The sequence below is a fragment of the Humulus lupulus genome, chromosome 6 (assembly GCF_963169125.1).
Source record: "Humulus lupulus chromosome 6, drHumLupu1.1, whole genome shotgun sequence".
Lineage (NCBI taxonomy): Eukaryota > Viridiplantae > Streptophyta > Magnoliopsida > Rosales > Cannabaceae > Humulus > Humulus lupulus.
Window position 1 is genome coordinate 19,787,732 of NC_084798.1, and position 18,904 is coordinate 19,806,635.

Sequence of the window (18,904 nt, forward strand, 5' to 3'; positions counted from 1 at the left end):
GGTTCTATTTTAATTATTTTACAACACATAAGGTCCAAAAAGTAATTTGTCAAAACACAGGGTCCACACAGATAATGAAAAAAAAAAAAAAAAAAGTATAAACCCAAAAATAAAATAATACATATATTTATTCATAAATTTAAATAATAATAAGCTCATATGCCAGCACGTTGTACACGTCATATTATTATATAAAATTATTTATCCTACAAATATGTAGGAAATCAACAAGAACGGTCACTACCACTTTTCCCTAGCTCTGAGCTTACTGGCCATGGAGATTTTGGTATCTGTCCAATGTTTCGTTCTCCTTTCTGCTTTTCTCTATTTCTACTTCAAGTACTTATTAAAACAAACTAGAAAAACTGGTTTTAAAATCTACTCTCTATTCGGAATCCTACCGGAACTCATTAAAAATCGCCATAGATTTCTCGACTGGAACACCGAAATCCTTACCGACTGTCCCACCAACACCATCGCCCACCGTCGTTACGGCAGAGTTTACGATGTCATAACGGCGAACCCCTTGAATGTTGAGCACATGCTGAAGACCAAGTTCGATAACTACCCGAAAGGCCACCGGTTCACTGCTCTTTTCGTAGACTTTTTCGGTCGAGGATTGTTCAACTCGGACGGTGACCTCTGGAGGGTCCACCGTAAGACGACGACCTACACGTTGAACACCAAGTCCTTTAAAAACTGTGTCATGAGAAACGTTGTGACTGAGATAAACACGAGGTTGGTTCCGGTTTTGGAACGAGCTTCGGAATCGGGTGAGGTCTTGGATCTACAAGACATCTTGGAGCGGTTTGGTTTCGATAATGCTTGTAAATTTGCTTTTGATGTTGATCTGGGTTGTCTGGGAAGCAAAGAATCTGGCGCCAGCGATGAGTTCAAGAGGGGTTATGACAGAGCTACCAAGATAAGCACCATCAGGTTCATGTACCCTTTACCGTTTTTGTGGAAACTGAAGAAGTTTCTTAACTTGGGTTCAGAAAGACGGCTAAGAGAATCAATCACACGCGTTCATGGATTTGTGGACAAAATCATACGGTCCAGAATCATTAAAGACAAACTGAAACACAATGGAGACGATTTCCTTTCCCAGTTGATCGAGTACGATGAAAACCACTCGGTTGAGTTTCTCCGAGATATGACCATTAGTTTCATTCTCGCCACAAGAGACACAACATCGTCAGCTTTAACCTGGTTCTTCTGGCTCATATCTTCCAGGCCAGAAATCCAACACAATATATTGAACGAACTCCAGTCGATTCGAGTGAGAAACAACAAAACCATTGGAGACTCGTACACCTTGGATGAGCTCCGAGACATGCATTTTTTGCAAGCTGCGATTACAGAAACCATGAGACTTTACCCTCCTGTGCCTATCGAACCGAGAATGTGTTTAAACGACGACGTATTCCCAGATGGCACGTTTGTAGGAAAAGATTCGACGGTGACATACAACGCCTACGCCATGGGAAGAATGAAGAGCATTTGGGGGGAGAATTGTAGTGAGTTTCGGCCTGAGAGGTGGCTCGACGAGAATGGTATCTGTCGATCGGAGAGTCCGTACAAGTATCCCATATTCAATGGTGGTCCGAGAATGTGTCTGGGGAAAGATATGGCTTATATTCAGATGAAATCCATTGCAGCTAATGTGATTGAGAGGTTTGAGATGATTGTTCGAAAAAAGGAGACTCCAGAGCAATTGTTGTTGTTGATTCTAAGAATGAAAGGTGGATTGCCCGTAACAGTCAGGCTAAGGGAAAGATAGCCCACTTTTTTTTTTTATATACAAAAAAAGGAATTGATTAATTTGCTTATTTGAAATAAGAAATAATCAGCTGTATTATTTAATTTTGAAAGAGGAGCTGGTTAGTTGTGCTTGCTTGATGTTGTTTTTCTTCACATCATTGGACACCAAAAAAAATAATTATACTTCCAATGGGCAAATGTATATTTAATGGGAATTTACTCATTTTGGTAGCGCGTGGTTTTGCAAATAAAATATGAAAATTTTCATCAATTACATTTTAATTCAGGGTACCAAATATATGTATGATTTTAAAATACAGAATATCAAAATATTATTGTAAACACATGGTACCAAAACTATATTTTACGAAAACACGGGTACCCTATTCATTGTACTTATATCATAAAATAATTACAAAAATAGCTCTAATATATTTTATTTACAAAAATATTTTGCCACGTCATCAAAAAATATTAAATTTAAAAAATAATATATTTGAAATGAAATAATATACCACATAGTAATATTTGAATGAAAAATTTGTTGACGTGATTTTTCGTATATGAAATATTTATAGGGTAAAATTAAAGAACAAGACAAAGATTTTTATGTGATTCAACCGGAAAGAATAGTTATGTTCACGAGTCTAAATGATTAGAACTTTTGTTCAGAAAAAAAGCTCAGATGAAACTAGAATTTTCTAAACATTCCCCTTGCGCAGATTTTCTCTTTGAACTTTGTATGGTAGTTGTCCTAGTGAAAATCATTGCCCCTCCTTTGTACATTAATTCTGAGTATATTTATAATTGTGGACCCTTCCTCCTTTTCTCGACTGAAAATCCAAAATATTGTTCGGAGTAGGGATCTGCTAGTCAATATATTATGGATTCAAATCTGCTGTGTATGTGTATGGACTTTTAAACAAACTATCACTCCTAATTAATAATATATCATCAAATTTAAAATTTATTATATACAATTAACATGATAGTAATTTTTACTAAATTTTCTCTTTTTTTTTTGCTTATATTTTTTTTAATCACTTACTTTTTCATTTTGCTTTGCTTATATTTATTATATATATAAATATATGTATATATATACTTATTCTATAATCCTTTTTTCTAGTGATTTTAATTTGTGATTTTTGTTAACATGCTACAGTAAAAATATTGTTATAATTAATTTAAAATATAATTTTATTTTTAAGAGACAAAGAAACAAAAGTACTCTATAAAAAATAATATAGTTAATGAAATAATATAAAATTTTGCCAAAAATTGATAAGTTAAAAGATAAATAATCAAGCTAACATTTGAAACAATAAAACTGAAATAATTTAAATAAATTAAATTAATATTATAAAAATATTTTTACTTTTACAATCATTTAACTAAAAATGACTAGAAAGAAGTAAGTTAATAATGCAAGCAAATAAAATAATGAAGAAAAAAATGTAAGACAATATAAAAACATAAGATATATTATTGCTATTATTAATATTTGTGTATAATAAATTTTAAAATGATATATCACTACAAAAAAACCTTACTTTTGCCAGCGCAATGTAATGTGCCGTCGATAGTGGCACTTTTTCCGGCGCAAAACGTAATGCGCCGGCAATGGTATCTTTTGGCGACGAAAAAATACGCTGGAAATTTTTTTTGTCAACGTGCATCAATTTAATATTCACGTTAACTTTTGCCGACGCGTTAGGTGAAATGCGTCGGCAAAAGTCTCTTCTTTTTTAAATTACCATTTTCTGATAAATGCATCGACAAAAGTGACATTTTCCGGCGCAAATGAACGCCGACAAATGACCTAGTTTTTGCCGGCGCATTTCACCACTTGCGCCGGTAATAGTATTTTTTGCCGGCGTAATTACGAATTGCACCGGCAAAAGCCTATTTTCTTGTAGTGATTACTGATAGTTATTAATTAGGAGTGATATTTTGTTTAAAAGTCCATACAAATCTATGTGTTATTCTTTAATTGAGTAGACACTCAGTTAAAACACCAAATTAGACAGCAGATTTGAATTATAAAATTTTATAGGAGAATTAGAAATCAGTGAAAGAAGTAACTCCTTATTTAATGAGAGTGATTTTCTATTGCAAAATAATAAAATATATGATGAGTCTATCATATTTCTACCACTAGTAAGGGTGTTACACTCCAAACAAGAGAATTTGATATGTTTTGAAAGTTTAGAAATTGAACTATAATTATGATGGTGGCGACCATTAAACCAATAATATGTTATTATCATAAGATATCCATTTTCAAATAGAATAATTTTATTATTTTATATTAAAAATAAATAAATCAAATAAACATAATAAGAAAATATATCAGTTTAATTTGTTTATTATTTTTATTATATATTATAAATAAATAATTTTTAAATTAACTAATGTTTCGTTAAATATTTAGAAGATTCCATTAAAGCTAAATACATTTTTTCGATCTTATATTTTCCAAAGTTTGTCACAATATTCTTGCCCCTAAGGTTTTATCTAAAGAGTCGTGAACTTAGAAAATGTGAGGATTTGTATCAGATATCAATATTTATGATATTATATTTGAAAATATTTCGACTGAATTTGAATTCAGGAAATTTTTTAACCATTTTACAAAATAAATAGTTTAAAAATATATTTTTTAAAATAGAGGTGCATCGCAATAACATTAAACACATCAACCAAAACTGTATAATTTTTTTATATATAAAGATATGACTATGCATATGTATTTATATGTTAATATAATTATTCATATTTTAATGGAGATATGGTCTTAAAAGAGACGTTGTTTACACTCTCCCTTAATGAAAAGCATATCATATACATATATACCGTATTCAGCGTACTCGGTGTACATGGTTGCTTAATAAAAACAAGGGAATTTACCCTATATACGGGATTTTAAACTATTTTTTCAATTTTACGATTTTTTTTAAATGTTTTCCATTTTTATTTATTTATTTTTTTACTGTTTATATTAATATTAAGTTTTATTTTTAATTTTACAACTGATTCTCTTCCTCTTTTCTTGCCACAATTGTCTTTTTCTTCCCCTTTCTTTGCCCATGACTCTGAAAACCCAGGGTTCTTTCTCATCGCCAAGCAGTCCAGCTGGTATCGATGCAGCTCAGAGGTTACTCATGGTGGCTTTGGTGTCTTCTTCTTCCCCTCTCTTTGTCCACGATTTTGGAAAACCAGGCCCTCTTTCTCATCGCCAACTAGTTTGGCTGGTGTCTTTGCAACTCAAAGGCTGCCATATCTACTCACCAACCAATCTCATCTCTGTTTCTGATCTCAGAGACTACTGGCCCTATGTCTAGTGAGTTATTTTACTTTATTCTCTAATCTATACATTTTTCTTGAAATATTTGAAACTAAAATTAACAAAACCCATACCATGTTAGAGTTGTAGAAGCTTGAATCAATAAGATAGACCATCAAAATCTGTCTTGATGATAATATCAAACCTATGTATGTGATTGAATGAGGATTTTTTTTATATGGGTTTTATAAGGCTAGCTAGCTAGATTGCAAATTTTTTTGCTATTATGAGCAACCAGATGTTTGTTGAATTGTCTTAGTGGATAGTGTTGTGTGTTTGAGTTCTTTTTGGCATAATTGTCTTTCTAATTCTTCTTTGTGCTATCTTACTCACTACAAGAAACCAGTTCTTTGCCGGCGCAATTCGGAATTGCGCCGGCAAAAATCACTTTCACCGGCGCAATTTGTGAATTGCGCCGGCAAAAATCAAACCCTTTGCCGGCGCAATTTAACGCCGGTAAAGATGACTTTTGCCGGCACAATTCAGGGTTGCGCCGGCAAAAGTCAACGTGTTATTTGCGTAGCACCGTACCCCCAACTACACTAGCTTGGGAACAAGTAAAACCAGCTGATATCGAAGTTATTCGAAAGAGACTATCTGTAAGCATTCTTTAAACCTTTAATAACTCATTATTAAATATTTTGTCTATCTTCATAATATTTTAACAAATTCCAATTTTAATTGTGATTTTAGGAAAAATTCATTTATCCAGAAGACAATCCAGTAATCAACGATGCCATGGTAAGACAAATGCAAAAACATCTGACTGATTGGCGCCGCACGATGAAGAAACACTGGGTAGATGTTGGAGGAGAGGTGGACAATGAGAGAGCGACGTCAAAACCTTTTGTGTCGATCACTTCTTCTGATTGGGCAGTTCTGTGTGATTTTTGGGCTTCTGATTCTCATCAGGTATGCCGTACATTTTACATTAATTTTTAATTATAAAATTACAATTTAGATTAATGAGTACTATTTTCTTTTTGAAGCGTATATCGAAGAAAAATAAAGAAGCTCGAGCTAAAATGACCATACCAGGAGGACACGGTTCCAAATCCATCGTTGCCCATGTTTATGATCACGTAAATTATAATAACTTATATCCTTACATTTACGAAAATATTATAAATGTCACAATGTTTAAATAATTTGCTTTTTTAGATGGACCCATCTACTGGCCAGCTCCCGAGCATGATCGACACATTCGAGCACCTGCACAAGAAGAAGGATAAGTGGATTAGTGATGCAGCGGCGACAAAACATGTAAGTTGCATAACCTTAACTAATTTATGATCATTTAACTTTAAAAAAGTTTAGTAAATAATTAATAAATATTAATTATTAATTGGTTGTTGTCAATTATTAATTATTTATTAATTATTAATTAAATTTTTAACAATGAAATCTTTATAATCTATGTGCCAATATTTTTATGATTAATGATTGTGGACTAAGATAAAAAAAAGAATGTAACTAATGTTGTCCCCGTATCAGGGAGCTTGCGGGCTAAAGTAAATTTGGTCATGAAAATCTATATCTGAATGAGAGACATGCAAATGTAGTTGATATATATGTTTGGAGACGTAAATTCCCCATTAATGGAATTAACTGCACTTACTGTATATATCAACAACATCTTCATGACTGTCATTCAGATATGGATTTTCATGACCAAATTTACTTTAGCCCACTTGCTCCCTGATACGGGAACAAAATTAATTACATTCTTTTTCAATCACTAGTCTGCAGTCATTAATGATAGGATGTTGGCAGATAGATAATAAAGTTATATTTTATATGTTGTTATATTAAAAATTTATAAGTTAGGTTTTCAAATAATGTTATAATGGAATTCGAAATACGTGCTTTTTATTGTGCAGAATGAGATGACCGAACGTCGAGCATCGCAGAGTACGGCCCCTGCATCATCTGCTGCTTCTTGTGTCGGCGATAATGTCGACGGTCATTTCCCGCCTGATATGGATATTGTCACGGATGTCCTTGGACCCCGCTCGCGTTATAAGAAAGGGTTTGGGGGGTTGCCTAGGTTGAAGGCAATTGGCGCAAAGAGGGCAGCATCTTCGTCAACTTCTCAAATGTCCAGGCAATTGCCACCTGAAGTGGACACCATTTTGCAGCAAAATCAGGACATTATGCTAGAAAATCAGAACCTAAAGAAGCATACGACTAAACTTGAGAGTCGTCAACGGCGTCAAGATCTCCTGCTCAGTGCTTTGTTGAAGCAAGTTGGTCAATTGGCTCCTGGTTTTACTGTTGACTTACCAGACCAGGATTCGGACGAGGACGATGATGCTGACGGGGGCGGGAATGATGAGGCGGCCAGTACTCATTTGTAGAATTTTTTTTCTATTTATTTAAAATTTAATTTATGAGACTTTTATTTTACTAAATTACTTTTATATTTTCATGTTTGGTGGAGACAATAAATATTAATAGTTGTAATTTTTTATTTATTTATTTATAAAATTTTAATTTTAATTTTATTTCTAATTAAATAATATTACTAAAAAATTAAATAATTATTAATATATTAAAATTGAAAATTATTAATTAATATTAATATATTGAAAATAATATTAATAATTTAATAAAAATTATTATTTTAAAAATACTTTTACCGGCGCAAAATTACGTCGGCAAAAAGTTTCAATCTTACCTTCACATATACACTTTTACCGGCGCAAAAATGCGCCACTAAAAAATTAAACTATTGCCGGCGCATTATTGCGCCGCTAAAAGTGTTTTCCACAAATATCGTGACAGATTTTTTTACCGGCGCATCCATATTTTCACCGGCGTATTTTTTCGTCGCCAAAAAAGGCCATTGCCGGCGCATTATATTTGCGTCGGAAAAAGTGACATTAGCGACGGAGATACGACGCGATTCTTTGCCGGCGCAAAATTGCGCCGGCAAAAACTCCATGGTTTTTGCCGGCGCAAAACCATACTTTTGCCGGCGCAAATTTGCGCCTGCAAAAGTCTCCTTTTTTGTAGTGACTTTTACTATTAAATGTTTTCATCAAATAATTGCAATTGACTTATTTATATATTTGTCAAATTTTTCAAGTTGGTATTTATATCTTTTTCCAAAGAAAAAGACATATTTATATTACTTTCTAGGCTTCCTGAGTTGAAAATTCAAGTAGACAGATCACAACAAAGTTATGTCCTGCAAAATATCAACAACACTATTTCACCAATGTGTTTCTATAGAAAGTAAGTAATAATATCCAAAGGCAATATAGGCCTAAATAATTTTTTTGTTAGTTGTTATTGGTTGTTGTATGCTACTTAAATTATTATTTTTTTTTGTTAACTTTCTATTGGCTAGCTATGTATGAATCTCATGACTTCAAATTGATCTAACCAGAATTGTGTTGTCTTCCAACAGTTGGTTGTTGTTGTTGCCTTGTGCGTACAATATGAAGTTGATTTCCGTCCAAATATAAGCATTGTAGTCAAAAGTTTACAACCTTTGTTGAATCCTAGCCAGCACCAAGTCCAGGTCCCCCATATAGTGAATCGCCACTACAATGAATATAAATTCGTTGAACTATTTATAGTGGAATATAATGTTAAAGATTTGATTTGCACACATGATGATTCTATTCAAAGTTTTACTGGTTTCTCATTGCTACTATCTTATGACTCTTATGGTCATTAAAATGTCATTTGACTGGAGCCTTGTAATTGATATGATCATTCTATAGATTGAAGTATACACGTGTTGACGATGGAGATGAAGGAAAAACATTGGTTGTTGTGTGGATTATCACTTAAAGGTAGGTCAATGTATGTATATAATACATTGACGTGTGATAACAATGATCACATTGCTTTAAAAGTAGTAGAGTCATTTCGTATATTGCTTCCTCATTATTTGTATATCACTGGATTCTATGACCGAACAGACATAGACTTCTCATTTGAGGCTTATGCTAGGAAGTCAACGAGTTCTGCTTTTGATGTAGTGTTGGATGATAATTTACCATGTGGGTTGTCCTAGTGAGTTTTATGTTTTCTATGTTTTTTTTTTCATTTTTGTCATGTCTCTTTTTTCCAATTTTGTTTTCATATTCTAATTTATTTGGTCTATCCTATGTGTCTTTATGCAGTGATAGTGGCATTCACATGTTCTCATTTGCGGAGTACTTTGTTCAAGATAAGGATATTCCAACATCTACTTTTAATGTTGATGCTCATAGATCCAGGCTTGCCTTTTTGTTTTATTCATATGCAAAGGCAAATGAAGTTTATGGATATGAGAGTGAGTCTGAGTATTCAGGTCGGTATGTTGCACCTCGCAAGGCTCAAGCAAAGAAGAAAAAGGAAACAAGAAAGGATAAAGGCAAATATATTTCTTAGTTTTGTTTATGATGTAGACATTTATTAATTTTTTTTAGAAGGATCATGTTTCTGGTATCTAAAGTAACTTTAAATTTCTTATTTGCCAATTGATCAAATATCTTAAACAAGTTAGAGATTCAAATGTTATTTTTTTTTCTTTTATAACTGAAGCAACTTAAGGCAAAATTAAATGAAGGCCAGTGAAACTCAAATAGAAGCCCACTGCAACTCCTAATGTGAGTTAGACATATGAATTACGAATGCAACCACATGGAACCTAAAGAAACACATGGCTAGTCCAAGTGCAACCCATTGCAACTCACTGCAACTCCTAATGTGAGTTATCCAAATGAATTATGAATGCAACCACATGCAATCTAAAGCAACACATGGCTAGCCAAGTGCAACCCACTGCAACTCCTAATGTGAGCTATCCATATGAATTACGAATGCAACCACATGCAACCTAAAGCAACACATGGCTAGTCCAAGTGCAACCCACTGCAACTCCTAATGTGAGTTATCCATATGAATTACGAATGCAACCACATGCAACCTAAAGCAACACATGGCTAGTCCAAGTGCAACCCACTGCAACTCCTAATGTGAGTTATACATATGAATTACGAATGTAACCGTATACAACCTAAAACAACACATGACTAGTCCAAGTGCAACCCATTGCAACCCACTTCAACTCACTGCAACTCCTAATGTGAGTTATACATATGAATTATGAATGCAACCACATGCAACCTAAAGCAACACATGGATAGTCCAAGTGCAACCCACTGCAACTCCTAATGTGAGTTATCCATATAAATTACGAATGCAACCTAAAGCAACACATGGCTAGTCCAAGTGCAACCCACTACAAATCCTAATGCGAGTTATCCATATGAATTATACTGCAACTCCTAATGTGAGTTATGCATATGAATTACAAATGCAACCACATGCAACCTAAAGCAACACATGGCTAGTCCAAGTGCAGCCCACTGCAACTCCTAATGTGAGTTATACATATGAATTACGAATGCAACCTAAAGTAACACATGGCTAGTCCAAGTGCAACCCACTACAACTCCTAATGTGAGTTATCCAGTGCAAACCACTGCAACTCCTAATGTGAGTTATCCATTCGAATTACGAATGCAACCACATTCAACCTAAAGCAACACATGGCTAGTCCAAGTGCAACCCACTACAACTCCTAATGTGAGTTATACATATGAATTACGAATGCAACCATATACAACCTAAAGCAACACATGGCTAGTCCAAGTGCAACCCACTACAACTCCTAATGTGAGTTATCCATATGAATTACGAATGCAACCACATGCAACCTAAAGCAACACATAGCTAGTCCAAGTGCAACCCACTGCAACTCCTAATGTGAGTTATACATATGAATTACGAACTCTAAAGCTCCAAAGCAACTCATATAACGACCATTTTATGCTTGAAATTCTTTATCAAAATAAGAAGCAACTTAAACAAACTAAGCAACCTGATCTTATGCTACATAACATCTCAAAGCAAACTACAACCCCAAATGCAAGCCCATTGTAACCTAAAGCAATCCAATGCAACCTCAAATGCAAGTCCATGCAACCTACAACAGCTTTTAAATATTTATTTGAAAATTTCATCCTTATGCAACTCATGCAACACACTACGACCTCAAATGCAGCCTAATGCAACATACTGAAACCTCAAATGACAGCATGTGCAACCCACAACAACCTTAATTAAATGCAATCCACTTCAATCTTAAATGCAACCCAATACAAATCTATGCACCTTAAATGCTATCCAAATGCAACTAAAGTAATTAAAAATAAAATAAAGCAACTTACCTTGTATGCAAGAAAAGCACCTCAAAGTTCAAAGCATGCAACATAAATTGCAGATGTTGCCACAGAAATTGCAGAGATTGCAACGAAGGTTGCAGAGGAAAAAGAGAGCTTACTAAACCTCTGTAAGATAATTTTTTTTTCATAATTTGTTACTAAGCTTTTGTGGAGCCTTTTATCAAACAATATTCAGACTAATTTAAGAACTATCATTATAAAATGTATTCTTCTATAATATAAAATCCAGTAACAATTAAAAAGAAAAAAGTACAGGCATAATCCAAACATAGAAAGCATTTATGGATACAAACCAAATACACAATGAATACCCATATGACAACGGCAGTTTTTAGCAATAATCAAATCAATCTTTTTTGGGAAAAAAAAGTCAACCATCAGAGATTAAAATCTAACCAGTTTTTGATGATTTATGTAGCTTGTTTATTTGGATGTTTTGGGAGCTCATATGTATTTATTCTTCAAACACTACAAAAAAAAGGTTCAATACCGAGAACATTATACCGACAACATGTCCTCGGTATAGACATTTCATATGCGCGGGACATTTTCGCGGTTCTGAATAGGTTTAGTTGCTATACCGAGGACCTATACCGAGAACATGTTCTCGGTATAGGGTTTATAAATATCACACTCAGCCGCGAAGCCCCTTCTCCTTCCTCTCTGGTTTCTCTGGGTTTTCTCCGAAACCTCCGCCTCCCTCCGCCGATTATAGTCGTTTTCCTCCATAAAAGCTCGGTTTTAAGCCCCAAAATTGCCAAGGGTGAAGGAATTTCTGTGTATTTGTTGAAGGTATGGTTTATTTATTCATTTTATATATATATATATTTATGAAATTGTATAATGATATTTTCTAATTTTTGTTTGAAGGTTGGGTATTCGGTTTTTGTTGGATTATAGGGATTGCTATCAAGATATTGAAGGCATTGGTAAGTTTTTTTTAATTTTTCTGTATTTTTTTAATTTTTTTTTCAATTTTTGAATAATTTATGTTTTTTTATATAAATAATATAATATTAATTTTAATAAAAATCTGAAATAATTATATTAGATAGAATGTATTTATTTTTAGGTTTTCAAAATAAGTATTAGTAAAAATGATATTAGGAATTAGAAAATTGTTAAATGATTAATTAGTATTTTTTTTAAATAAATTCTATGTTGTGTTTGGTGAATTTTATGTGTATTAAACATATTAGTAAACATATTAAATATTTGAGTGTTAATTTGAAAATTTTGGTGGTAATGTTAGTATGTTGTTGTTGTCAATTTTAATTTTTTTGCTTATGTTAGTAGTAAAAATTCAGATTTTATGAATATTGATGATTAATTTGTTGTTGTTAATTTTTAGTAGAATTTTAATATTTTGGTTAGAAAATTGAATAATTAATAAAATTTAGACTAATAATTATAAATTATATAGTTATTTAAAATGAATTTGTAATGCTCTCTGCATGATCTGGGTCTGGATATTTTTTATGTGTTATTTGCAGGATTTTAAATTTTGGGATAGATGAAAATATAGTCGTTATGCTGCCGAATTTTTTATAGAATTGTAAAATTTAGAGATATTGTGAATATTAGTAGAAGTACTCAATAAAATTTCTAATTTAATAAATAGTGAATTGATAAGTAAAATCATTTATTTTAAAATTAAGATTAAAAAAATTAACATTAACATTATGCAACTAAATTTTAATAAAAATAAACATTAATTAAATAATTTAAGTAATAATTAAATCCTAAAGTAGTTAAATAAATTTTAAACAAATCTTAGAATTTTTTTTTAAATTAATCAAACTATTCAATAAAGCATAAGTAAAATATGTAATTTAATAAATACTAAATTAATATGTAAAAAAATAATATGTGTTAGTTCTGATTAAATAAAATTAACAAATATATTATTAGAAAACCATTATTAAAATTAAAATTAAAATTAAAAAAATTAAATTTAATATTTGTTAGTTTTAATCATTATTAAAATTAAAATTAAAAAAATATGTTTTTAATATTATTTGTTAGTTGTTTTTAATTTTTCTGTATTTTTTTTAATATTTTTTTTCAATTTTTGAATAATTTATGTTTTTTATATAAATAATATATTTTAAAATTAAGAATAAAAAAAATTAACATTAACATTATGCAACTAAATTTTAATAAAAATAAAAATTAATCCTAAAGTAGTTAAATAAATTTTAAACAAATTTTAGAAATTTTGTTTAAATTAATCAAACTATTCAATAAAGCATAAGTAAAATATGTAATTTAATAAATACTAAATTAATATGTCAAATTTAAATAAGTTTAATAATATTTACACTGAAATATATTATAGTTAGATATCATAAAACAACATAATTAACTTCAAAAAGCATAAGACATTAAAAAAAACATATTTAATTATATTTGCTTTTTTCTTTGGTAATAAGAAATTATTACCAAAGATATAATAGTATTATTATCACATAGTGATAATATTATATTTTTTTAGTGTTCATCACAAGAAGCCTTAGACCCGTTTAGAGAGGGTGAGTCATTGAAGACTCTTACATTTGCCTCTCTCTGAATTAGGACACACACAAATTGATTGTAAGTTTGATGATTAGTGTTCCGTGCAGTGCTACATTCATACAATGTCGATCGACAAGAGTTGGATTAATTTGACAGATCGATTATCCGATGAGTATGAGGCTGGTGTGATGGATTTTCTCCAGAGAGCCCGGCAGTGCGTTGACTCAAGGGGATTGGTGAAATGTCCGTGTAGGAGGTGTGTCAACGTTGAATTTCAGACAATTGATGTATTAGAAAATCATCTTTTTGTAAATGGTTTTCTACGGAAATATACCAATTGGCATTGGCATGGAGAGGATGAAATAATACCAATGAGAGCTCGGATAGATCAAAATGATGAAGATGAGATGATGGATGTTCTCACTGATCTTATGCAAAATGACAATGACGAACAAGCGGAGAATGAGCGCGGTCAAGAGATACCTACAACTGACTACAGGAGTGGGCAACATTATAACGATTTGTTTGCTGAGATCGAGGCTCCATTATTCCCCGGGTGTCAAAATTACACTTCATTGAATTTCCTAGTGAAGTTAATGCATTTCAAAGTGTTGGGAAAAATTCCCAACAAAATATTTGATGGAATGCTGGAGTTGTTACATGATGCATTTCCAGCCCCAAATAAGCTTCCAAAATCGCACTATGCAGCGAAAAGGTTGTTGCGGAAACTTGGATTGGGCTACGAGTCAATCCATGTCTGCAAGCATGATTGCGCACTGTTTTGGAAAGAACATGCTGGAAAAAGCAAATGTCCTGTTTGTGGAGAGGATCGATGGGTGGACAAGAACACCAAGGGAAAGAAAGTGCCTCATAAAGTGATGCGTTATTTTCCTTTAACCCCTAGGTTAATGCGAAAATATGCATCGAGGCACATTGCTCAACATATGAGATGGCATCACGAGCAACGTATAAAAGAAGATGGTGTATTGCGTCATCCTGCTGTTATTGCTGATGTTATTGCTCAATCTCACGGGGGTGATGGTGGAGGATGCGATCCTCCACGTGGACCGGCAGATATCCCAGCTGATTGTGAACGAGGTAATATTTTACACATTGATATACTCCTTAAAATTTAACAATTAATCCATATTAATTTTAAAATATTGAATTTGCATACAATAGCGCCTCCAAGTAAACGTGGACGCCATAAGGGATTGAACACGCGGGAAAAGAGGGAACAGTTGGGGCGTCCTCTCCCTCTCGAGTGGGATGTGCGGGGGAGAACATATAAAGAGATCGGAGAGTACAGCTCAAATTTCTCAAGAGAGCTCGGATTACTTGTTCGACAGTACACAGATCCGGACTGTCCTCAATGGTCAAAAGTACCAAATGCCTCGAAAGAAAGAATACTTGCACATTTGGAAGTAAGTAGTTTATGTATTTTTATCTTAATTCTTATTTTATGTTATATATGATATTTACTAATAAATGTTTGTAAATTAGGATGATTTGTTTGATATTGGGCGTACTAGATATGGAGAAGGGCATATGCCTGGGATCTTGAGAGGCATTGATACTTCGTGTGCTAAAAAGTATTCTGACTGGAAGTACGATATTAAAGAGCACTTAACGATTAATGGGCCACAAAATCGTTATGGTGGTTGCACGGATACGCAGTGGCAAAAAGCAATTGATTTTTTCCGTCGCCCAGAAATTACGGTATTAATTTCTTGCTAAACTTAACTATCTTAATTAAATATATTACTAACGATAACTTTTTGCAGAAACGTTCTGTGGTCAACAAGGAAAATAGAAAGAAATTGAAAGAGCTTAGCTATGGAGGTTCTCAGTCAATCCCAGCCTTACGCTATAAAAAGGTTAGTTAATTAATTATTTTTTAGTTTATTTTTCTTATTTACGTTTAATTATTAATTTTATAAAAATATATGTACGTGACAGCGCAATTTAGAGACTGGGCAACTTGAGTCCATCCCGGATAGCTGGATGGATACTCACCATAAATCAGGCACAGGGTGGGTGACAGAGACAGCAAAAAATACTTGGGTACGTTAAGTTTTTTTAAACATTTTTCAAATTTTTAATTGTTTCAAAATTTTAATTACATTATACATTGTATCACAGGAGGAATTGCGTGCATACCGCGACACACAGCAGACACAGGCAACTGATACTGAGAGTTCCACACCAGTTTCGAGTGCGCCTGAAGATGAAGACATATCTTTGGTACAAAATGTCTTCGGAAAACGACGGGGCCACCAGAAAGGATATGGACGTATCCTTAACATAAGGGACCGAACTCCATTTGATTTTCGTCCTTCACAAACTAGAGATGAAGAGTTGTCTGAGATGAGAGAGCGTCTTCGACAGTTAGAGGAGCATGTCCGGACTCATTGTATCACCCCGGGATCTCAATCTGCCCCACCACCACCACCCGATGATCCTGATGTTGGAGCACCGACTCAGTAGGACTTATGTATGAATTTTATTACAATTGACTATTACATTATCATGTTTAAGACAAGTCTTTATTTTAATTCAACGAATACACTCTTATGTTTTTTTTTATATCTTTAATATAAGTGTTTTAATTTTATTCTATTTTCTTATATTTAATTCAAAATAAATAAATAAATAAGGGAATAACAAATATAAAAAAAAATTGGGGACAAGTCTATACCGAGGACATTGTCCTCGGTATATACCACCAAGATGTCGGTATGTACCAGTACGATGAGAAATTGAGGTTTGTTGTACCGAGGACATTTGTCACTTTCTACCGAGGACATTATCCTCGGTAAAACGTATACCGAGAACATTTTGAATGTCGTCGGTAGACGTTTTGTTTTTACCGACGCGGCTGTACCGACAACTTTATACCGACGACATTGTCTCGGTATAAGATATACCGAGGACATTTCGGCTTATACCGAGGACATTTGTTCTCGGTATAGGCCCTGATTTTTGTAGTGAAAGCTTTATATGGGAGTTGTTTTACAGTAGACATACGTTAGATGAAGAAGAAATCGTATTTCTGAATATACTTTATGCAAGAAAGTATTAGTGCAAAGATTTAGTAGAAACCGTGAAATTGAAATGTATTTTTATAATATATTTATATATGAAAAAAACCCTAAAAACAAAGCATATAACAATCTGGGGTATTAATTCTCATAATAACAACTTAACCGTAATAATTATATAATCTAGATTAGAATATTAACATAATTTAAATTTAAAGTAGAAACTGATAAATAAATATATAATCTAAATTAGAATCTATATCTGGATTAACATAATTTAAATTTAAACTAGAAACTGATAAATAAATAGAATCTATATGTACATATAAAAATAATAAAAAACTTTAAACATAGTTTAAGTCGGTTATAAACACAATAAAACCTGAAAAATATCTACAAATTTCATACTTCTTTACCATGAAACCATGGATAGAAGAAAGGGCAGAGAAAATGGTGCTTCCAGTAAGAAGAGAAAGAGAGAATCACAGTCATCAGAGCCCTTAATTTCCATCTTAGATTATGATCTTCTGCTGGAAGTATTTATACGACTTGCAGATTTAGGATCTGCAATTAGATGTAGCATGGTATGTAAACATTGGTTTTCTATAATTTCTTCCTTGGATTTTCGCAACAAAAAACTACAACAACATGAATCCAAATCCACACTCCTACCCTACAACCTTATTTCTAGAGGTTTTTCACCCGAATGGAACACATATTTCTCCAAGGAGTCTCGCATTTGTGGAATAATTTGCACTCCTATTACTAAGAGTTATTTATTGGACTTTTTGCCTTGGTCGGACGTTCAAATCTTTTGGACTTTGGATGACTTGTTTCTCCTTTCACCGGATTCTAAAACAACTTGGATCATATGCAATCCATTTACACGACAATGGTGTCAGCTTCCTGAGCCTCGATCCAAATCTGAGCAGTTGATCATATGGAGATGGGGTGCATTGTTATGCAAACCAATGCCAAACAATCCAGAACCCCAATCCTACTTTGGGGGCAAACTTGACCAATATAGATACAAGGTCATTCTTATAAGTAAAAGTCGTAAAAGTCTTGTTGTTATGATTTATTGTTCAGAGAGCAGAGAATGGAAAGAATCAACTTTTTCCACCATTTCCACTTTCTCCAGTTTGGTTTTGGAGAGAAATGGCCATAGCAGTGTGGTTTCCAGGGGAAGGCTATTCTGGGTGGAGGAAGTACACCCAAGAATGAGACACAAAAGACTAAGCGTATTCGATCCTTTCAAAGATGAAAATCATCCAGTACGTCACCGTTTCATTGACTTTCCATTAGACCATTCACATGAGTTTTATAGGTCTCAAATAACCCTTTCGTGTGTTAGAGGACAACTATTGGTTTCCCAGGTTTTTCCAAGGAATGGACGATGTGTTTTGAAAATTTGGAAAGTCAAGTATCGTGAATACAATGAACACATTGAGAATAATGACTCATATATGGTGAGATGGAGTTTAAAAATGGAGGAAGAATTGAGGTTTAAGGAATTCAGATGGACATTTTTATTATTGATTGCTACTCGTCCAAAAAATCATGGGAATATGATATTCTTGCTGAAACGCCATGGTCATGTTGGTATTTACGAATATCATATCGCAGAAGAGAAGATGGAAGAAGTTGCCATACTCATTCCATCTGATACTTCATATCCTTGTTCAGCAGTCTCCATAATACATTATTTGTTTGGGCCAACACTGCTTCCTGTTCCTCTTTAATCAATTAGAATATAACTTAAATCATTTATTATTATTTTGTGCCAACCCTAGCTAGTTTGATATAAGTTTTATTTTTTATTTTATGTCAACTCTAACTCTATTTCCTATTTAGTTTAATATAATTAAGTTTTATTTATTTTATGCCAACACTACTTTCCTTTTTGGTTTACAACAACTTTTATTCATTTTATATATGTATTTTTAGTTTATGTAGTTCGGTGTTTTGTTTTGATTCAACTTTTGGATTTATTATGT

General features: G+C 32.9%; 1 protein-coding gene and 1 pseudogene across 1 annotated transcript; both read left to right on the top strand.

Annotated features, from left to right (window-relative positions):
* Window positions 1-274: 274 nt before the first annotated feature.
* LOC133784802 (cytochrome P450 CYP94D108-like) lies at window positions 275-1,834 on the top strand (annotated as a pseudogene).
* A 13,048-nt stretch (window positions 1,835-14,882) lies between these two features.
* On the top strand, window positions 14,883-16,480 carry LOC133783868 (uncharacterized). The gene is made up of 6 exons (XM_062223477.1): window positions 14,883-14,964; window positions 15,049-15,290; window positions 15,370-15,585; window positions 15,651-15,743; window positions 15,826-15,930; window positions 16,009-16,480. Exons 3-6 carry the CDS (start codon window positions 15,415-15,417, stop codon window positions 16,351-16,353), a joined length of 714 nt encoding a protein of 237 aa, XP_062079461.1. The 5' UTR covers window positions 14,883-14,964; window positions 15,049-15,290; window positions 15,370-15,414; the 3' UTR covers window positions 16,354-16,480.
* Window positions 16,481-18,904: the final 2,424 nt, after the last annotated feature.

Coding starts and splice junctions, on each gene's coding strand:
- LOC133783868 (XM_062223477.1), top strand. CDS start 15,415: ATGCCTGGGATCTTGAGAGGCATTGATACTTCGTGTGCTAAAAAGTAT. Junction 15,744..15,825: donor CAGCCTTACGCTATAAAAAG/GTTAGTTAATTA, acceptor TGTACGTGACAG/CGCAATTTAGAGACTGGGCA. Junction 15,931..16,008: donor AGACAGCAAAAAATACTTGG/GTACGTTAAGTT, acceptor ATTGTATCACAG/GAGGAATTGCGTGCATACCG.